This window comes from Podarcis cretensis (assembly GCF_951804945.1).
Source record: "Podarcis cretensis genome assembly, chromosome: 12".
Lineage (NCBI taxonomy): Eukaryota > Metazoa > Chordata > Lepidosauria > Squamata > Lacertidae > Podarcis > Podarcis cretensis.
The window spans coordinates 55,652,235-55,674,737 of record NC_137181.1 but is presented as its reverse complement, the minus strand read 5'-3'; the positions used below and the strand labels follow the sequence as shown (position 1 = coordinate 55,674,737).

The window sequence follows — 22,503 nt, the reverse complement described above, 5'->3', positions numbered from 1 at the left end:
CGGTTTAGCGGCTTAGCGGATAAGTGGCTTAGCGGATTAGAAAAAGGGGGGAAAGGGGGGGGGAACCGCAGGAACTCGCAAGACATTTTCGTCTTGCGAAGCAAGCCCATAGGAAATTCGTTTTGCGAAGCACCTCCAAAACGGAAAACTCTTTCGTCTAGCGAGTTTTCCGTCTTGCGAGTTTTCCGTCTTGCGAGGCACCACTGTACTTGCAAACCAGATAAAACTCTTTCATGGGCTTACTGTTTAACCCAATCAGGAAAACAAGTCCCATCTCTTCCTTAGGAAGACTATCCAGAACAAGTGAAGCTGCCAGTCTGGAAGAGGAGCTTCTACCATATTGGCATGCCTTGCTTTTGGGTGCAGGGTGCTGCTGCTTGTAACAGCTACCAGGCAGGCGGATCCATGCCTAATTCTCATGCATAATTACTACTTGGAACAGACCCGTGTGAGACAACCTGCCTATATGAATCTGTTTCCCATGAGAGCCCAATGCTTTCAACAATGCTTTAGTTGAGATTTCTGCATTGCAGGGCATTGGACTAAATGACCCTCTCTTCCAATTCTATGATTCTAGCCCAGCTCCTCGTGCAGATACATGGTATTGTTTTAGGTGATATCTAATAATGCTAATTACATATATCAATTCTAGAGAGCTTTGATATGGAGTTTTTTCATCTCTTTACAAGGGGTAGCTTAAAACCAAAAAACACCACTCTCCTCCTGCCGGAAAAAGAAACAAAAAAGCAGCCAGTATTATTTAAAGTACTGTTCATAATTGGTGCATATCATTTGTTACCCACATTCAGCCTGCAGTTACTTATAAAAAGTGAAAGAATACAATATTAATTTACAGTGCTTTGCTCATTCACACTGTACACTTTGCCTCAATAGTTGGGCTACAACTACATAAATGGTTTGTTCACCTTTCAGAGAGCTTTTGGATGTGATCTGAACCCCTATGTCCCAGCTCCAATTCCAGAACTAGCCAAGCAGTTCAGATATATATCGAAAACCATAATTTAGATCAATATTGTCACTGTTAAGCCTTTCCTCATCCCCAGTCGCCTGTATATGGAGGAAGAGTAGTGCAGAATGTGTCCATATTTTATTTTAATAAAAATAACAGCATGTATCACACTTGACAAATCCTTAAGACATTAATAATATTACAAAGCGTATAAAACATAACTTTGCTTACTGCAAAAGTGTTTTGAAAGGTATGTAGTAGTTTTAGAACTAGCACCATTCTACAATTAAAAAAGAAGACGCTTTGTACATTCCCGTTAGTGGGAGGACTGTGGCTTTGTGCTCCTTTTCCCTTTGGGGGAGGTCACTCACTTAATTTATGCTCTTGTGCTCTTTAGCCGCAGGGTATTAGCTCAGTTGCTTAGTGTGTGGTGCTGATTCGATCCCCGTAAGGTTTTTATAGACACAAATGAGACCTGAGATTCACTCTGAAGTACACTATGACAGTTCTCTAGTTGAGGAGTCACTGCACAAAAAAGTAGATGGAGTAGCCATATGTTGTATACACAATTACAATCTACCGTTATGCATATTGCAGCATATTTCTAGTACAGTTCTGCTTTCTTTTTTCCACAATACACGTTAGTGAGGACAGACTAATTTCAGGGTGATACTCAAGAGTAGGCCCACTAAAATAAATGGACATGTTCTGATACAGGGCAAAGAATGATATACACTTTTTTGTGAATGGTTTTTGTATTCATAACTTCAGTTACAATCCTTAGGGAAACATGACTCCCCATCTCCAGTACTGCTCATGGTGCTACCATAGCATTTGAGATAACGGCTTTGAAAAAGATTTAGTGCAGTTGCTCCCATCATCATGGAGAGATGATTATAAAACTACAGTTGGAGAGTAACCGAACAGGGCTGTGGCACAGGAGTTTAACAGAAATGTACATTTTTGTTCTAAGCTCAAAATTCTTTACCACCGCTCAAAAAATACCTCATAAGATTTGTGTCACTATTTTTTTTTAAGTCATTGAAACCAATTTTGAGGCATTTCACGTTTTATAAAAATGCCACAATCTTCCCCTTACTTTAGCCTACTTCACTCTTACAAAGACAGGAGTATTCATTTTCACTGTCCACACTTTTAAGTATACACACACACATTTCAAACCACTTCTATTGTGCATACATTCTGACAGCAATTTAGCTCCTATAAATTTTAAAAACAAACTACAGTTCGTCATGTCCCTGTGGCTCTTGGTCTTTCAGTTTGAATTCATCAGCGGTTATCTTGCCATCTCCATTTCGGTCCTGATTGCTGAACATGTTTTTCACAATTGTTTCAGAATCAAAGCCAGGAGCTAACTTTCCTTTGCCAGCCTTGACTTGTTCGTGGATGTAGTCGCCGAACTACAATTTAAAAAGTAAATATATTAGAGAAAAGTAAAATAAAGTTTGAAGCCAGGTTATTTAATCTTAAAACTCCAATGAATAGGATGTTGTGGTACCTTTGCATCTGTCCCCTCATATTCACATAAAGTGCTAAAGAAATACCAGTTAATACTTTATCTCTAGTGAGTACAGTGGTATCTTGGTTTATAAACTTAATCTGTTCCGAAAGCCTGTTCTTAAACCAAAGTGTTCTAGACTTAAACCAAGGCGTGCTTTCCCATAGCAGCAGGGGACTCCATTTACAAATGGAACACACTCAACAGGAAGTGAAACATGTTCTGCTTCCAAGGCAAAGTTTACAAACCAAAACACCTACTTCCAGGTTTGCTGCATTCTTAATCCAAGTTGTTCATAAACTAAGCTGTTCTTAAACCTAGGTACCACTGTATATGGGTCATTTGAGAGGTTCAGGTGTCAAATTAGTACTTAAATTCCAAGGTGCATGCCAGTACTGCTGCCGCTGCTGGAATTTCAAATAACCAAAAGGAATTGGGAAAGCAGTGTTTGTTAACAGCTGCTGAGCCCTGACCCTTTGAGTGAGATTTTTTTGTTAGGAATCTATGTCACAGACATTCAGTTAAGCTGGGCTTCAATCAGATCCTCTTAACTGGAGTAGCTATTCTCTGTGTAGGATTATGTATCTCCCTCCTGTGCTCAAGACCTAGAAGCACATTGGTCTCTTGTTTCTGTAGAATGTCCAAAGCAACTGCATGATCGTATGCATTGCTAAGGGTAGAAAGATTTGTTTTAATTTTCCATAAATGATTGTCCCGTCAGAATAGAAACATGATCTTAAATATATTGCTTGAAGACTGGGGTTCCACTCAGTGTCCTGTATGCTATCATCTGTGAACTTACTAGCTCCTATAGAATTTTTTTCCAATGCAGCTTTACTAGTCAAAACCTTACCTCTTCTAGAAAAACTTCTCCATTATTATCTTTGTCAATCTCTTCAAAGAGATTAGGAGAGACTTCCTCATGCCATACAAACATATATCCCTCTGGTAAGCCAGACACCAAGTCGAACAGTTCAATGTCAAAAACCAATACGGCACTACCAGGCACTTCTCCTTCTGTAACAGTAAATAACAAAAAATAAAGTTAGATTTCTGTTATGTAGAAGCATTTTGGAATTTGGTCCACCCCCAGCATTCACAAATTGTGCAGTTAATACAAATTGTTCAGATTTCATCCCCTGGCTTAGAAACATCAGCAAGATAAAATATGAGAAAATAAGGCCTGCAGCATCCAAAAGAAATATGGCTAATGTATTCTTTATCTTAGAAGGTGCACTATGCTTTGTGACTATTTGCACTTAAGGTAAGGTTGTTTGCTAATTCACAAGTATGTATAGCCTTTCCCCATTGCTTTATTAATTTGGGCTATTTTCATTCTGAGAGAAAACCATATTAATAATATATAATATAATATAATATAATATAATATAATATAATATAATATAATATAATATAATATAAATTAATATTAATATAATATAAATTAATATAAATTAGTATTAGATGCACCTCTTTACCTTAGCTTTTAACAATTGAAGTATATATTTTTACAACATATTTCTATAAATTTAAGTTTTAAACTTTTTAATATTGTGTTTTTAATTGTAACCCGCCCTGGGACCTTGGTGGGAAGGGTGGGTAATAAATGGTGGGGGAATCATTACACAGGTATATTCTCAACATCTCATGTTGTGAATATACCTTTTTAGACTAATATTCTTACTTAAATTGCATAGAAGATACACCACCTCAGAGCTGTACATGAACCAATGAACACATTTAAGGAACAAAACAAGACTGTTCACAGAAGTGAGCTGTGACACATGCTACAGAAGACCAGACACGTTTGTGTGTCAGCATCACTTACCAACTCCAGCCTCTCCATAGCCAAGGTGGGGTGGGATAATAACTGTTCTTTTCTCTCCAACACACATATCTCTGAGACCCATATCCATTCCTAATACAACCTGTCCAGAACCCAGCACTATATTATAGGTTTTCCCAAGGCTAAACCTGAAAGAAGAAAATAGTAGTTCATAAGCTAGGATGTGCCAATGTGACATAATAACAACAACAAAAACAATTTATTATTTATACCCCGCCCATCTGGCTGAGTTTCCCCAGCCACTCTGGGCAGCTTCCAATACAGCATTAAATATTAAAAACTTCCCTAAACATCAGAATGCCACCTCCTCTAGCCTTTTGACATTTACCATTTCCAATTTCTATGTGGTGATCTGAATTCTTAACAGACCCTTTCTAAGAAATACATTATGGGACGTGGGTGGCGCTGTGGTCTAAACTACAGAGCCAAGGGCTTGCTGATCAGAAGGTTGGCGGTTCAAATCCCCGCGACGGGGTGAGCTCCCGTTGCTCGGTCCCTGCTCCTGCCAACCTAGCAGTTCGAAAGCACGTCAAAGTGCAAGTAGATAAATAGGTACTGCTCTGGCGGGAAGGTAAACAGCGTTTCTGTGCGCTGCTCTGATTCGCCAGAAGCGGCTTAGTCATGCTGGTCACATGACCCAGAAGCTGTACGCCGGCTCCCTCAGCCAGTAAAGCGAGATGAGCGTCGCAACCCCAGAGTCGTCCAGGACTGGACCTAACGGTCAGGGGTTGCTTACCCTTTACCTTTAAGAAATACACTGCAAGAAAATTTGTTAAGATAAGTGACCCCCCAGAATCCAGAAACCCCTCAGTTTGATTAGCCCTTCCCTTCATCATTACTCTCTCACCAATTGTAACTTAATGAAAGCAAATTTATAAAAATAAGTGATTGGGTAAGCCCACATGCACAAAATATTCCCAGTTTCATGCTTCTATTGTCCTTTGCTGCTAAACTACATACTTACGTTGAGTCTAGCACAGTGCCATCTAAGAGTGAGGCATTGTAGTGATACTTCACGTAATCGCCTTTCTTGCTCAGAACAGAGCAGTTGCTAGGTTTAAAATGGGTGGTAATAGCCACAGAGTCAGATGGATTGTGGAAGTCTATCACATGAATATCAAAGACCAGCACAGCAGATCCTGGAATCTTTCCTAGAACAATAAATGATTATATGAAAAGAAGCCACCCACCATTCTGCTCTTACTAAAATTATGTACTCCACAAATGAGACAAATGTTATGAAAGGGGTTTTTCAGAGGTTGGCAAGTGTGATAATTTTCCATTAGCACAAATTCCATGCATTTCCAAGAGATTGTTTGTAAACAAGGAGCCAACAAGAAAACAGGAGAGCTGAGACGTTCTGCCTCCAAGCAAAGGCAAGCACAAATTGAAGCTTTGCCAGGAGAGAGGGCTATAGCAGCTTCCATTGATTCCTATCTTCTAACCAGGAAGTTGGAAGGCCTTTGAATAAACATTCACAATTTTATTCAAGTAAAATATGAAGAAAGAGAATGCAATAACCCTTAAAGTTATTTAACATGCAGAAAATAAATAATGTAACACGCCAGAAGGGGAAGATGAGAGAAGTCAATGGGGGGGGGGGTTGTAAAATGTGAAATTGTATAATTGTATTTGCAATTTGCTGTAACAAAAGAAATCTAATTTACACACACACACACACACACACACACACACACACACACAAACGGCCTTGGTCCAGTATATCTGAAGGAGCATCTCCACCCCCATCGTTCTACCCGGACACTGAGGTCCAGCACCGAGGGCCTTCTGGCAGTTCCCTCACTGCGAGAGGTCAAGTTACAGGGAACCAGGCAGAGGGCCTTCTCGGTAGTGGCGCCTTCCCTGTGGAACACCCTCCCACCAGATGTTAAAGAGAACAACAACTACCAGACTTTTAGAATACATCTGAAGGCAGCCCTGTTCAGGGAAGCTTTTAATGTTTGATGTATTACAGTATTTTAATATTTTTTTGGAAGCCGCCCAGTGTGGCTGGGGAAGCCCAGCCAGATGGGTGGGGTATAAATAAATTATTATATATATATATATATATATATATATATATGGATGGAAGATGGAAGGCCAACAAACTTATTCCATGCAGTGCACTGGCCTTAAATCTTTTAAATGCTGAAATATAAGAATGACTGGAGGGCACTGCTGCTGAATTAAAAACAGTACTCACCTCTTCCCTCTTCGCCATACCCCAAGTGAGGTGGGATGGTTATTCTCCTCTTCTCTCCAATGCATACACCAAGCAAGCCTTCATCCATCCCAGAAATCACATAACCTTTCCCAATGTAGGTATCATATGTTCGGTTCCGTGAATAGCTACAGGCAAAAAGGAAAAACCTTTGCTTAACTAAGATTGTTATCAATATGCCCATAGCTTACTGGCTCTACAGCAAAAACATCAGAAAGAAGTATCAACAGGGGGTAGTGAAACTGATGAAGTCATGTCTTATAAGAGCACCAAACCTAAGTGTGACTAGAAGAAGTGAGGAAATTAAGCTAGCAAAACAAATACATAAATGTGTATAATATGATAAAACTTTAACTGTGTATAAAAAAGCAAGCCAAATACAGTGGTGCCCCGCAAGACGAACGCCTCACAAGACGGAAAACTCGCTAGACGAAAGAGTTTTCCGTTTTGGAGGTGCTTCACAAAATGAATTTCCTATGGGCTTGCTTCGCAAGACGAAAATGTCTTGCGAGTTCCTGCGGGGTTTTTTTCCTTTCCCCCCTTTTTCTAAGCCGCTTATCCGCTAAGCCGATAAGCCGCTAAAAGCCGCTAAACGCGCTAATCCGTCAATGGACTTGCTTCGCAAGACGAAGAGAATCATGGAACGGATTCTTTTCGTCTTGCGAGGCACCACTGTATGTACCGTATTTTTTGCTCTATAAGACTCACTTTTTCCCTCCCAAAAAGTAAGGGGAAATGTGTGTGCATCTTATGGAGCGAATGCAGGCTGTGCAGCTATCTCAGAAGCCAGAACAGCAAGAGGGATTGCTGCTTTCACTGTGCAGCGATCCCTCTTGCTGTTCTGGCTTCTGGGGAAAAAATTTTTTTTTCTTGTTTTCCTCCTCCAAAAACTAGGTGAGTCTTGTGGTCTGGTGCGTCATATAGAGCGAAAAATATGGTAACAGGATTACAAATATATTAACGGATAGGTGAAGTAACCTTAAACAATACTGAGCAGACCAATCGCATAGACAAGAAAACTATTTTAATATACTGTATAGCAGCAAAATGAGAAGTCACGTAAGATGAACAAAACTAGAAAAGCTATCCACTTTGTGGTATGAAGAACACAAAATAAAAAACTGAGCCAGAATAGCATATTAATGTCATCCAAACAAGAGACACTACTCTCGTGATATAGGATTGTGTCTTGTCACCCCTTGATTTTTATTCCATAAATTCCTAAATGGGTCCCATTCAGATTCAAACTTCTTAAACCCTTGTTTTCCCTATCTAACCCACATAATCCATAGATCTTACTCAAAGTAGCCATGCTTTTATGAAGGGGATTCTTTTCTCTTTCATTATCATGCACAGACAATTCTAGTGCCTAGTACCATCTGAAACAGTAATTCATCTTTTCTGTTTGATAGATGTTCTGTTTGAAAGATGTTGATCTTTCAAGTATGTCAGCAAAAATAGCACGGGGGTCTAACAAAGTAATAAAGAACCTCTCACTGTGCACCTAGGTCCACCATGCCCCTGAATTTGGCTGTCAGGATGTTTTGGACAAACCACACCCATCTGTCAGTCACTTAATGTCATATAGCATCAGGCATAGAGATCGGTTATCTCCAATCTAAGCACTAAGTGCTAAGATGGGATGTAATGGCTAATTTTTTCTATTCTTTTAGGTTTATTGAAACAGATGCTCTTTGTTAAATCATGTGCCCCTGGAAGCAAATGTCCAAAAGCAATTATCCACAACAGAAAGAAGCAAAGGATTTAATGTTTTGATTGGTGATATTATTCTTATTGCACATTGACATGTTTTGATAAAACATGCTATAAACATAAAGAACTGTTTTTTACCGTACAAGTTATTATAAACAAGCTTTAGCACAGATCCACTTTTGCTTCCCATTTATTATCATGGAAAGTGGAAAACCCATTAAACATTTATACACTAAAGTTACTCAAGAGGAGAAATAGGAAGTATTTTTAAATTTTCCCAAATGTGTTTACTTTATGTGCTAGTGTCCTATTAGCTGTGCTTTTCTGTCTGCTTGTTGAATCTATGTAATCTATGCCATCATCTTCTGTGCATTTATTACTTAAATCTTTTGTTTCAAACAGAGAAAAATGAGAGTTTGGATTTTTGGATTTGGATTTGATATCCCGCTTTATCATTACCCGAAGGAGTCTCAAAGCAGCTAACAATCTCCTTTTCCCTTCCTCCCCCACAACAAACACTCTGTGAGGTGAGTGGGGCTGAGAGACTTCAGAGAAGTGTGACTGGCCCAATGTCACCCAGCAGCTGCATGTGGAGGAGCGGGGAAGCGAACCCGGTTCACCAGATTACGAGTCCACCGCTCTTAACCACTACACCACACTGGCTCACCACACCCACATCCATTGGAACCATTACTCTACTTTTTAAAACTTTTTCTTAGTCTTACTTATTTATTGATTATTGAAGACATTTACCAAGCTACTTAGAATACCTTTAAAAAATGCTCAGCAGAACAGAGCTATAAATTCACACAAAGAAAGAAACAGAAAGTAGTAAACGTGTGTTTAGCAGTGTGGTTACCTAGAATCAAACAATGTGCCATCCAAAAGTGTACCATTATAATGATATCTGAGGAAGTCCCCGACTTGGCTTCTACGCTCACAGGTTTCAGGCACATATTGTTGTTCCACAGCGATGCTGTCTTTGGGGTTGTGGAGATCTAGGAGAGCCACATCAAAGACCAGAGACGCTTGACCTGGGATTTCTTTACCTATAACCAAGGTGGACGGTAGGCATTTAAGTCAATGCAGGAATTCAGAAAGAAATTCAAGCTAACTCCACATATATACATACCCTCAACCCCCACATCTATTCCATTTCATTTCTTTGCACCCCCACCAATTCTAAAGCAACTTATGTTTATTAACATAAGAGATGCTGCTTCCAGGAATTTTAAAAAATAACTTCCATTTTGTTAATAGCAGTCTGGTTATTCTGCCAATTTTCTATCTGGAAAAAAATAAGAGAAAGTTTAAAGAAATTAAGCTTTTCCTTCAACTGTAACTGAGATTAAAGATGAACATTCTCTGGGCGATCAGATATTGAGTTGATTGACTAATCAGCTGCTTCCTACACAAAACATGAGTTCAAATTCTGTGGAAAGATCTTCTCTTGATTTATGTTTCTCAGAGTTGCCTAATATTCACTAGCGGCATAAACAAGTTTGGCATTTACCATCTCCGTCTTCTCCATACGCCAGGAAAGGCGGCACTGTGATGATGCGCTTTTCTCCGACACACATTCCAAGGAGACCTTTGTCCATACCGGGGATCAGCCAACCGATACCCACATAAGTGTCATATGTTCGCATTCTATTGTGGCTGAAAATATAATAAAAAGCCAGTTACTCATAGCCAGTGTCTTCCTTTTTAACACTGCAAGCAGGAAAAAATGTGACGAGTTGGGCAGAGTAAAATCAATGTAGACCGATGCGCATTTTGTTTCAAACCATTTTTGAAGTATACAGAGTATAAAACAACAAAACTTAGTTGCACAAAGACAAAGACACCAAATATGCCACATTCTTTCTCTATTGCTTTAGTGGTTAAAAGCTGAACATTTGAAGCTGCCTTATAGCAGGCGTGAGAGACCATTGGTTTATTGAGTCTGATGTTGTCTTATACTGACAGGAAGTGGTTTTCGTAAGCCTCAGGCATAGATTTTGTTCCCAGCCCTGCCAACAAAATATTTTCATTCACATTTTTATGTAAATTCTCACACAAGCCCTCAAAAATCAAGAGCTCAGAAAACACGAATAATAAAAAGAAAGAAATATATATTAACTACCTCGAGTCAAACAGTGTACCATCTAGAAATGTCCCATTGTAATGGTATCTTACAAAATCAGACACCTGGATAGTTCTTGTGCAATTTTCTGGCTTGTAATAAGTTTGAATATGAACTTGGTCTTCAGAATTCCAAAGGTCGATCAAAAGCACATCAAAGTGAAGCACTGAGTTTGCAGGAATTACACCAGCTGTGAATGCAAAATATATTAAAACGGAAATGATGCTTGCTGAAAAAAACTGAATTAATGTAACAAACGACTGTCTCTTTCAAGATGTAGCAGGCATGCACAAAGGACTGTGGCTGGCTAAGGAACTGTTTCACCAGTGGCCCAGGCGTACAGAGACAGAGACCACATTTAGAGCACTATAATATCACTTTAAGCTGTCATGACTTCACCCAAAGCATTCTGGGAGCTGTAGTTTGCTAAGAGTTACTGGATACAGCCCACCATTCCCCTCCCAGAGCAAGAATTCTCAGCATGGTTTATCAATCAATCCCTCTCTACAGGGAACTTGAAGTGCCTCTGTTTATCAAGGATTTGGGAAAACAATTGGCTTAGAGTGAGTTGTCACCCTGCTCAGAGTCATCACTACTGAAGCCTCATATTGTATTAAATTAATCTTGATCAGAACAGGACAGCAACTTGTTCCTCACTGAGGAACACGATGGATATTTCTGCCATCACGTATTCTCTGCAACAATTGTAGCTAGAAGTCCGTCTTAAAGAAAAGAACAATGGGGAGAAAACAAAGATCCTCACATTTTTCAAAAAAAGGGCAAAAGGACTTGATGTGGAGAACAGGGGGAAACTTTAGCAATGATAGTCTGACATTGTAGCCCTGCCTGTAGTAAGCTGGCCTCTTGAACTCGATTCATATAACATATCCTGAGATCTATATATGTGGAAGCAGGAACTCCACGTGTTTCTCAGAAGTTCAGAACTTAAAATGAAGATGTGGAGTTTGGGAGACAGGGTCTGTCGGCATGGTCCCATGTCCTCCTCATCCACACATCCAGATCCATAGATATATTCCATGAACAGGACTTATCAGGCAGCAATGCATTCATTAAAAAATCAGGTTTGATGAACTTGTTAGAAACTCTGTATTTTCAACAGCTTGTCTTGGATGAACATTTCCATACAGAGTTCTGTACTCACAAACACCTTCACTCCCGTAGCCAAGATGGGGTGGGATTTTTACGAACCGCCTCTCATTCACACACATGCCAATCAGAGCTTTGTCCATCCCAGCAATAAGCTGGCCTTTCCCCACAAACACGTTGAATGTGGAACCCCTGTCATAGCTAGAGAGAGAGAGAGAGAGAGAGAGAGAGAGAACACAGTAGGTTACTTGCAAATTCATTTGCAATTCACTTAAATCCAGTTTACAGGTATTTTGTTGGCAGCTCTTTTATTTTTACCCATTTCTCAGTCATGACTATGACTAACAGCTGCTGATTCCCCCATGAATTTGTCTCATCTCTTTCAAAAACCATCTAAACAAATGTTGCTTTCATACCTTATGTGGAATACCCTGGACAGTCCTAGAGCTAGAAAGGGTGTAGAAAACCAACACGATGTAGAGCTTTGAGTATCTTTCCTACTAGGAAAGGCTAAAGAATTTGAGACGGCATTGGTATTTTAAAGCAAAATATGGACAATGGTTGGTTAAGAGAGAGATCTATACAATTGTTGTGGGGAAAGAAGTGAGATAATTTTTTTCACTAATCTTTCAAACTCGGAATTACCCATGGAAGCTGATTCAGCAGAAACAAAACATTTCTGCCACAAGTTCTGTGAAGGTGAACTTTCTTTTGTCTTGAATGGATAATGACAGAAAGTACATATTCAAGGCAATTTTAATTTGATTGACAGATATGGGGGGATGGTTTTGCTCTTCTGGTGCAACCCCATCATGTCTACTCAGAAATAAGTCTCATTGAATTCAATGGGGCTTGTTCCCAAGGTGTGGGGTTAGGAATGCATCATTCTACAACAATGTTGAAAGGGTAAAAAACATAAGCTTCCAAGAATATGCATTGTCTCCAGAGAGATGTCTGGAATTTTGCCAAAGGGCATATTCACTTTCAATGATCGCTTGAGAATTTTTCATAATTAACATTATATCTATTAACAAGATGCAGTTTCCCTGGCTGCAAAGGCTGCCCTCTCACCAGAGGAGAAATAGACACCCCTTTCTATGCCTTGTGTAGGTGCTGTTATACAGCCCTATAATGATGATGCAATTAGATGCAGCCTACGTTTTAATCACAGGAACACTTACAGTACACTCAAGTTATATTAAATCTACCTTTTTCTTCAAGGACTTCAGTGGGAATGCATTCAAAAGTATCATACACAAAGAGAAATATAGCAGAGGACAGTTCACTGTATTGTGCGACAACATTCCTAAGTGCCTCCATCACTTGGAAATGGGACCAGTTCCAGAGCTACAACTGCAGGCCCAAGGGGGTGCCTGCGATCCAAAAGGTTGCGCTGTAAGCAGCCTCTCCGCCTAGGGTGGGGTCAGGGGCAGACATTGCTAATGTGGTGCCTGCAGGGAGGACAAAATTTGGCAAATCCCCCCCTCCCATCGTATTTATTATTTTCACAATAATTCATTTTGGTACAGTTGCTTTTTTATGGCTATTGATTGATTGATTGATTGATTAGTAGTTCTAGGCCTCTTTTCATTCAAATGAATCCCAAAGCAGCTTACAAACAATACATTGTGGAAACATAACAGAACAATTACTAGAGCAGGGCAAATGCAGCATAAATCATATGAAAACATAAAGCATCTGTAATATCTTCTCGGTACCTGTATAAGTATAGGCATTTAAATTATTATTATTATTATTATGCCCCCTTAGCTTGCCACCTTATATCTGGTACTGGTGGGGTTTTCTAGACTAGACTATACCTTTGCAAGATGATGACATGTATGGCTTCTCCCAGGGTTTCCCAGGTTATAAACAGATGCCTCTACACCTAGAGCCAGGGGTGCCCACTTGAATAAACTATTGAGGGAGCCCATGTAAACCCCACCCCACATAACTGATTACATGATGCGGTGCATGCACACTACAGTGGTGCCCCGCAAGACGAACGCCTCGCAAGACGGAAAACCCGCTAGACAAAAGGGTTTTCCGTTTTGGAGGCGCTTCGCAAAACGAATTTCCCTATGGGCTTGCTTCGCAAGACGAAAATGTCTTGCGAGTTCCTGCGGGATTTTTTTTCCCTCCCCCCCCCCTTTTCCTAAGCCCTAAGCCACTTATCAGCTGATCCGCTAAAAGCCGCTAAACCGCTAATCCGCTAAGCTGTCAATGGGCTTGCTTCGCAAGACGAAGAAACCGCTATACGAAGAGCCTCACGGAATGGATTAATTTCGTCTTGCGAGGCACCACTGTATTTGAATGGCAATGCCCATCAACTTGGGAGGGGCGACTCACTCAGATCTTTGTGGGGGGGGCAAAGGGACTTCAGCCCTAGCAGTTGGCTACATAGAGCAGTACAGTGGTACCTGGGTTCTCAAACACCTTGGTTCCAAAATGCCGAAACCCCGGAAGTGTTCCGGTTTTTTAATGTTTTTCAGACGTCAAACGTCCAATGTGGCTGTCGGCTATTGTTTCCAGGGTGCCTGCACCAATCAGAAGTTGCCTCTTGGTTTTCAAACATTTCAGAAGTCAAAAGGACTTCCGGAATGGATTAAGTTTGGTGCTTTTGTTTTTGCTATTTATTTTGCGTTTTTGTTTTTGAGGCTTTTTCGGTTCATTTATTTTTGTGACTGTGTGGAACCCAGTTCAGCTACCAATTGATTGATTGTGTGACTACAGAAATGGATAAAAGCCCCCCATCCAAACAATGACTATCATCAGTGAAGGTAAGAAAAAAATTATAATTTTAACGTTTATCATCTAGAATACTACTGCCTTATTTATTTTATAGTACAGTACATTGTTTATTAGAGGGATGCGGGTGGCACTGTGAGTTAAACCACAGAGCCTAGGGCTTGCTGATCAGAAGGTCGGCGGTTCGAATCCCCGTGACGGGGTGAGCTCCAGTTGCTCGGTCCCTGCTCCTGCCAACCTAGCAGTTCGAAAGCACGAAGTGCAAGCAGATAAACAGGTACCGCTCTGGGGGGAAGATAAACAGCGTTTCCGTGCGCTGCTCTGGTTCGCCAGAAGCGGCTTAGTCATGCTGGCCACATGACCCAGAAGCTGTATGCTGGCTCCCTCGGCCAGTAAAACGAGATGAGTGCCGCAACCCCAGAGTCATCCACGACTGGACCTAATGGTGAGGGGTCCCTTTACCTTTTTACATTGATTATTGCTTTCATTTTATGGACCAATGGTCTCATTAGATAGTAAAATTCATGTTAAATTGCTGTTTTAGGAGTTGTTCTTAAAAGTCTGGAACGGATGAATCTGTTTTGCATTACTTTCTATGGGAAAGCATGCCTTGGTTTTGGAACGCTTCGGTTATGGAACGGACCTCGGGAAAGGATTAAATTTGAGAACCAAGGTACCACTGTACAGTAGTACCTCGGGTTAAGAACTTAATCCGTTCCAGAGGTCCGTTCTTAACCTGAAACTGTTCTTAACCTGAGGTACCACTTTAGCTAATGGGGCCTCCTGCTGCTGCCGTGCCGCCGGAGCACGATTTCTGTTCTCATCCTAAAGCAAAGTTCTTAACCTGAAGCACTGTTTCTGGGTTAGCGGAGTCTGTAACCTGAAGTGTATGTAACCTGAAGCGTCTGTAACCCGAGGTACCCCTGTACGGTATTGCCTCCTGGGGAGAGCTCTCTCAGACTGTGGGCTCCCCATTTGGGCAGGAGAGGGCAGGGGCTGCGGTTTCCCCCGTGCGAAGCGGGTGCCCTGCCCCACACCCAAAGCCGCCCTGGGCTGGATCAGGGCCAAGAGAGGCTCGGCCGAAGGCTGCCGAGCGTGGGCGCGCCCGCCCGGGAGCAAGTCCCGCTGCCTGGGCTGGGCCTTGCTGGCGGGGCAGCGCGCGTAGGCAGAGCTGCGTCCTCGCGACGCGGCGCCCTACCTGGAGTCGAACTTGGCGCCGTCGGGGAAGGTGGCGTGGTAATGGTAGCGCACGAAGTCGCCGGCGCGGACGGTGCGCGGGCACTCGCGGGGCACGTAGCTGCGCTCCACCAGCACCTCCTCGCCGTCCCACGGCGGTTCTCCGGCGCCCGGCACCGGCGGAGCCTGGCACGCCGCGCAGCTCACCAGCAGCGCCAGCAGCAGCGGCGAGAAGCAGCGCAGTCTCCTCCGGCCGGGCGGCATTCCTGGCCCTTCCATGGCGGCGGAGGCGGAGGTCCTGCGCCCAAATCCCGGCTTCCCAGAGCTGCAAACGTGGAGGGGGCGGAGGAAGGAGAAGGAGAAGGAGGAGGGTCGGCGGGGGAAACGGCCAGCCAGCCGCGGCTTCTCGGCTTGCAGAGCCGGCGGGAGGAGCCAGCCCCCGGGGGAGGAGAGGCAGGGGGAGGGCCTGGGAGACCAGGCGGATGCCCGAGAGGGCTTGTTCTTCCTTTTCTATATATAGAATATTTATTAAGGTTTTTTTAGAATATTACAATAAAGATGAAAAAAGAAAAGAACAAAAATACAAAATAAACATAATTAGAAACATACAGTTGCAGATAGGTAGCCGTGTTGGTCTGCCATAGTCAAAACAAAATAAAAAAATTCCTTCCAGTAGCACCTTAAAGACCAACTAAGTTAGTTCTTGGTATGAGCTTTTGTGTGCATGCACACTTCTGAAGAAGAAAAATTCCTTCCAGTAGCACCTTAAAGACCAACTAAGTTAGTTCTAGGTATGAGCTTTCGTGTGCATGCACACTTCTGAAGAAAAAAAATTCCTTCCAGTAGCACCTTAAAGACCAACTAAGTTAGTTCTAGGTATGAGCTTTCGTGTGCATGCACACTTCTGAAGAAAAAAAATTCCTTCCAGTAGCACCTTAAAGACCAACTAAGTTAGTTCTAGGTATGAGCTTTCGTGTGCATGCACACTTCTGAAGAAAAAAAATTCCTTCCAGTAGCACCTTAAAGACCAACTAAGTTAGTTCTTGGTATGAGCTTTCGTGTGCATGCACACTTCTTCAGATACACTGAAACAGAAGTCGGAAGACCCTTCTATATAGTGAGAAGGTGGGGAGGGGTATTACTCAGAAGGGTGGTGGGATGGGGTGATTGGCAGATAGCTGTGATGAGCCTGTTGACGACTCTGAACGACTGCAATAGGTCTTACAGGAAAAAGCAAGGGGTGAGAAGGTGAAAAATGGCTTTGTCATGTATAATGAGATAAGAATCCAAGGTCTTTGTTCATCAAATGCCAACAGTGTCCTTCAGCTCTCTATATGGGACAAATAGGCCAAACCTTACGCCAAAGGATAAACGGACATAAATCTGACATCAGGAATCACAAGACAGAGAAACCAGTAGAACACTTCAATCTCCCAGGACATTCTACACAAGATCTCAAAGTAGCTGTTCTATTACAAAGGAATTTCAGAAATAGACTGGAAAGAGAAGCTGCTGAATTGCAACTTATTACCAAACTTAAAACCATGGAGAGACCTGGTCTGAACAAAGACATTGGATTCTTATCCCATTATACATGACATCACACTGACTTTTTGTCTCACTTGCTCCATGATCAGGTACACATACGTAAACCCCTTCCTTATCTTAATTTCTTTTAGTATGTGTATTGTGGCACATCTCTATACTCATTGGGTAGGTAGGGATTCCTTTTATCTTTAGGATTAAGGTGTTTGAATTTTAATTTGATTTGCTGCCCCACTTATTTGCAACCTCACTGTCTAAAGCAGCATACATCTGCCATGGCTCTTCCATTTCCATGTAACAAACCCATCTTTTTCTGCTTCCTGGGGCGACACGTTCTTTATTGGGTTGAAGGTATACACATATTTTAAATGGCCACACATCCTGACTCCACTCAAAAGGGTCTATTCTTCTTAGTAGTGTTTGTGGGTTCGTATGTGAGCTGGGCATGCATATAGGTTCAGGGGTCGACCTCATAACATCAAGACAAGTTAATTTCCAGACAGTTGTCGCAAGAATGTAAGACACCAACTTTGACTTACATCAGTTAAATATTGAACTGAAAAGCAAAGGTATTATTTTCTTCTCTGTCAGTGAAAATCTTCAAAAGAATGTCCCGTTTGTAAAGTATAGGGCAAACTGTGAGCAGAGAGTTATCCTATAGTTTAGCATATGTGAATTGCCCAGCTTTTAGCTAGCTGTGGTTTATAATAACTTGTTACATTATAGCTAAGGGCTAAACTCCTCAGATGCCTTTAAACACTGGTGGGATTTGCAGTTTGGATTACATGGCAGGGGCACCAAAACACAGGTTGTACTTCTGCTGCAAAGGAAAGTGCTCTGTAATCTAGAGAAATTGCTTGTTTTGAATTCCTGGATTGTATACATGCAGATGAGCAAGAAGATAAATGATTGCAGGAAAGTACAGTGGTACCTCGGGTTAAGAACTTAATTCGTTCCACAGGTCCGTTCTTAACCTGAAACTGTTCTTAACCTGAAGCACCACTTTAGCTAATGGGGCCTCCTGCTGCTGCCACGCCGCCAAAGCACGATTTCTGTTCTCATCCTGAGGCAAAGTTCTTAACCTGAGGTACTATTCCTGGGTTAGCGGAGTCTGTAACCTGAAGCGTATGTAACCCAAGGTACCACTGTACAATAAAACATGTTGTATACAAACTTGGTTCTGCCTTAACGTTTAGTTTATTGCAAACATTCATTCAGACACTTCCTTCATTACCCCAACAAGTGCTGGGGCATAATTGTGACACAAACTATTTTTAAAATGTCGAACTCTCCTACCTTCCACGAGGCAGTACTGGGAATTGTAGTTGTGAAGGTGCTGCGACCTTTTTATAACCAACCCCCAGGTCTACTCACTCTTGCAAAAGGGACTTTTCTGGACTTTTTACATGGTTTAGTTATATGGATCATGGCATCAGTGCAGAAGGCATAAGTTTAATACTAAATAGATCCCTCAGGAACTATCTGTGACCCTGGTACAAGCTCCTATTTTGTACATGACCTAGACACAACAGCATCCTGACCTATTGGCTGCAGAAGATATTGGAGTACCAATCTCTGCATTTGCCAGACAGGTCTACCGGTCACCCTCGTATAAGTAGGAACCAGATTTAAACAGAGACAATTAAACTCTTAGGGTAAAAAATATGATTCGGGAACTGTAAAGATAAAGATGTGGTCTTTCCCCAATTAAGGTCTTCATTTAAGCATAGATAAGCCCTTAAAGTGTGCATATCTGACCCATCAAAAATGCCACGCATGCATTTTTTTCTTTTTTAAACCAAGCTGAAAAATAAAGCAGGTCTCAGCCCTCATCATCACCCCAAACCTCATGAAAAATGGCCTTCAGCAGCTTCTGCGCTACTTCCCAGTGCTCTGGTAATGTTTTAAAGACACCAGCCAATATTCCACTGGAATGTTGGCACTTCATTAGGGACACGCCAGATGCAAAAGCTGGCAGTGAAAGTGAATTTCTGCCCCACTTACCTGAAACATTACTCTGCATTTTTGCGAATTCAGGCACCACTAGCCTTTCTAAAGATCTAAAATGGTTTAGGATCCATTTATTCATAGGCTTTTTTGCACAAGCAACCTTTCAGGGGCCACATGGAGGTGGGGCAGGGAGCTATAAGCAAACATGGTCAGAATGTGACCGACTGCATTACAGACCCTCCAAGCGTCCCAATTTTCTGGGGACATTCCAGGAAGCCATTCCAGTTTCTAATTGGATCCCCAAATGTCCCACCTTCCCTTACGGACATCCCTGTTTTCTTTGGAAAAATGTTGGAGGGTATGCTGTTACCTGATTCCCGAGCCATCTGAAGGCAGTTGTGAATAAGGCAGATTTTTAATATGGTAATGCTTTATTATGTTTTATATGTTGGAAGCCACCCAGAGTGGCCCAGTCAGATGGGTGGGGTTTAACTGGTAAAATAATCACCAGGGCTTTTTTTCAGCCAGAAATCACTGGGACTCAGTTCCGGCCCCTCTTAGATGGCCATCATTGCCACTTAGCAATGTTTTCTTCTGAAATGTTTTAAGATTTTTTTGGTTAAATATGTATTCTGTAGTTGACCTCCTTTGCAACGTTTTATTTTGAAATCTTTCAAGATAATATTTTAGTTTCCTGTTCATTATGTTGCTTTGACTGTATACTTTATATTTGACTTTCTTCAGTTATGTTTAATTTTGGGTTGTTTTACTGATGTTTCAATGTGCTGCAAGCCGCTTTGAGATATTTTATTAAAAATATAAACAGTATAGAAATGAAATTAATAATAATACTAGAACAAGGGAGGCGTTCATTGTGAAGTTCTGGCACCTCTTTTTCTAGAAAAATAGCAATAATAATTGTTATAAGAAAAATACTGCTCTTTTTCCCTTATGGGGTATCCAAGAGCCCATATAGAGACCTTAAGTAGGTTTCCTATCGGAAGAAGAAAATAACAGAGGCCAACCAGAGAATATTGAGAAGCAAGGCAGCTAGTAAGCCTGATCTTTATTAACTGTTGCAACAGGGTGCTCAGAACCACACGCAGGAGGCAGGAGGGACCCAGAACAAATGGCGTGCAAGCCCTTATACTGTATAGACTTCTGAAATTGCTCACCCTGTAGCTCAAGACCACCCCCAAAAACATCATACCTACATCACAGAAGGAGGCGGGCTAGAGAAGAAATGCAGCACAGGGAGTGGTCTTCAACAGAAAACCTGTCTGGCAGGATACTGATAACGGTCACTTGATTGCTTTACGTGGGCAGCCTGGCCATTCCTTTTGAGATGCTTTTTTTAATTAATTATTTATTTACGGCTATTAGCCCATAAAATATGTACAAACATAAAAGCACAGATGCTGTATATACAGGGGTACCTTGGTTCTCAAACTTAATCCGTTCCAGAACCAAAGCGTTCCAAAACCAAGGCGCGCTTTCCCATAGAAAGTCATGGGAAAAGGATTAATCCGTTCCAGACTTTTAAAAACAACCCCTAAAACAACAATTTAACATGAATTTTACTATCCAACAAAACCACTGATCCATAAAATGAAAGTAATAATCAATGTACTGTAATGGTAAAGGTATCCCTTTCTGTTAGAGATCCGGTCGTGGACGACTCTGGGGTTGCGCGCTCATCTTGCTCTATAGGCCAAGGGACCGGCGTTTGTCCGCAGACAGCTTCTGGGTCATGTGGCCAGCATTACTAAGCCGCTTCTGGTGAAACCAGAGCAGCGCACGGAAATGCCGTTTACCTTCTCGCCAGAGTGGTACCTATTTTTCTACTTGCACTTTGACGTGCTTTCGAACTGCTAGGTGGGCAGGAGCTGGGACCGAGCAACGGGAGCTCACCCCGTCGCGGGGATTCGAACCGCAGACCTTCTGATTGACAAGCCTAAGGCTCTGTGGTTTAAACCACAGCGCCACCTGCATACTATAAAATAAATAAGGCAGTATTGTAGATGAGAAAAATTAAAATTATTATTTTCTTACCTGCACTGATGATAGTCATTGTTTGGAAGGGGGGCTTTTATCCATTTCCGGTCACACAATCAGTCAGTAGCTGATTGCAGTCACAAAAACAAATTAACCGAAAAAGCCTCAAAAGTGCAAAATAAATAGCAAAAACAAAAGCGCCAAACTTAATCCATTCCGGAAATCTGTTTGACTTCCGAAATGTTCAAAAACCAAGGCGCAACTTCTGATCACTGCAGGCGCCCCAGAAACAATAGCCGACAGCTGCATCAGACGTTCGGCTTCCGAAAAACATTTGAAAACCAGAACACTTCTGGGTTTTTGGCGTTTGAGAACCAAGGTACCACTGTTCCTAGTTCCTGAATCCAGGTACAGGCTCTCCATAGTATACCCTTAAGATATGATTTGTGAACAAAGAGACAAGGGGGAGGCGTTTCCAATTTCCTTCCTCACTGTAGAGAATATCAGAGGTCACTGGAAGAGTCAGAATGGCTTCAGGATTGCTCTCCTGTACTATTTCAGACGTGGTTTATATACTTATGTATACTTATATGCATATGATTTATATACTGTATATCTGAAACCTTAGAATTCCAATAAAATAATAATAATAATAATAATAATAATAATAATAATAATAAAGGTAAAGGTACCCCTGCCCGTACGGGCCAGTCTTGCCAGACTCTAGGGTTGTGCGCTCATCTCACTCTAGAGGCCGGGAGCCAGCGCTGTCCGCAAACACTTCCGGGTCACGTGGCCAGCGTGACAAGCTGCATCTGGCGAGCCAGCGCAGCACACAGAACGCCGTTTACCTTCCCGCCGGTAAGCGGTCCCTATTTATCTACTTGCACCCGGGGGTACTTTCGAACTGCTAGGTTGGCAGGCGCTGGGACCGAATGACGGGAGCGCACCCCGCCGCGGGGATTTGAACCGCTGACCTTTCGATTGGCAAGTCCTAGGTGCTGAGGTTTTACCCACAGCGCCACCCGCATCCCTATAATAATAATAATAGGAAGCCCCTATTTTAATCAGAGAAATGTTGGAGGGTATGGAGAAAGTGGGGTTAGCAAGAGGTGTGCCCAGGGAAGGGAAGGCATGGTCGGGGGAAGGAGATGTCCTAGCCAGGGCCAGTTTAGGTTTGATGACGCCTTAAGCTACTGAAGGTAATGGGGCCCTTTATATGTCCAGCTGCCCTTTGTCAACAACAAATTGTCGCTGCTTTTTATGTTGAATATATGCTATATGCTCATTAATGGACCTAATAGGTATCTAAAGCCATTTGCACATGCAGAGTCATAGCTGTCAACGTTTCCCTTTTTTTAAGGGAAATTCCCTTATTCCGAATAGGATTCCTCGCAAGAAAAGGGGAAAGTTGACAGCTATGTGCAGAATGTGGGCACCCTATATATATAAATGAGCAAACCAGTGATATTTTAGGGAGCAGTGGCAGAAATGACCGGCAGAATCCGCGACCAAGAGAAAGAGACTGTGGAAGAAGATTGGAAGAAGTTTAAGATGTATCTTAAGAGTTACTATAAAATTGAGGAGT

The 22,503-nt window shown here is 41.9% G+C and overlaps 1 protein-coding gene and 1 long non-coding RNA gene across 3 annotated transcripts in view; both read right to left on the bottom strand.

Moving 5' to 3' along the window:
• Positions 1 to 1,098: 1,098 nt before the first annotated feature.
• FKBP9 (FKBP prolyl isomerase 9) lies at positions 1,099 to 15,719 on the bottom strand. Of its 2 annotated transcripts, none has more exons than XM_079947596.1 (10): positions 15,448 to 15,719; positions 11,557 to 11,702; positions 10,395 to 10,584; positions 9,783 to 9,928; positions 9,129 to 9,318; positions 6,539 to 6,684; positions 5,300 to 5,486; positions 4,318 to 4,463; positions 3,343 to 3,506; positions 1,099 to 2,391 (listed from the first exon to the last, which is right to left on the bottom strand). In XM_079947596.1, exons 1-10 carry the CDS (start codon positions 15,702 to 15,704, stop codon positions 2,212 to 2,214), a joined length of 1,752 nt encoding a protein of 583 aa, XP_079803722.1. In that variant the 5' UTR covers positions 15,705 to 15,719; the 3' UTR covers positions 1,099 to 2,211. The 2 variants fall into 2 exon arrangements, with proteins under 2 accessions (XP_079803722.1, XP_079803723.1); XM_079947597.1 differs by having other exon boundaries at positions 11,563 to 11,702.
• Positions 15,720 to 20,783: 5,064 nt separating this feature from the next.
• The window catches only part of LOC307199684, a 99,616-nt gene continuing 97,896 nt past the window's right edge, over positions 20,784 to 22,503 (bottom strand). The window contains exon 3 of the long non-coding RNA XR_013832119.1: positions 20,784 to 20,858. This is a non-coding gene — a long non-coding RNA (uncharacterized lncRNA). The remainder of the gene's footprint in view (positions 20,859 to 22,503) is intronic.

Excerpts from the sequence above, each read along its gene's own strand:
- FKBP9 (XM_079947596.1), bottom strand. The coding sequence starts at position 15,704 with ATGGAAGGGCCAGGAATGCCGCCCGGCCGGAGGAGACTGCGCTGCTTC. Across the intron at positions 10,585-11,556 it reads CTACGGGAGTGAAGGTGTTT|CTGGTGTAATTCCTGCAAAC; the intron begins GTGAGTACAGAA and ends TTGCATTCACAG. Across the intron at positions 9,929-10,394 it reads GGTACACTGTTTGACTCGAG|CCACAATAGAATGCGAACAT; the intron begins GTAGTTAATATA and ends TTATATTTTCAG.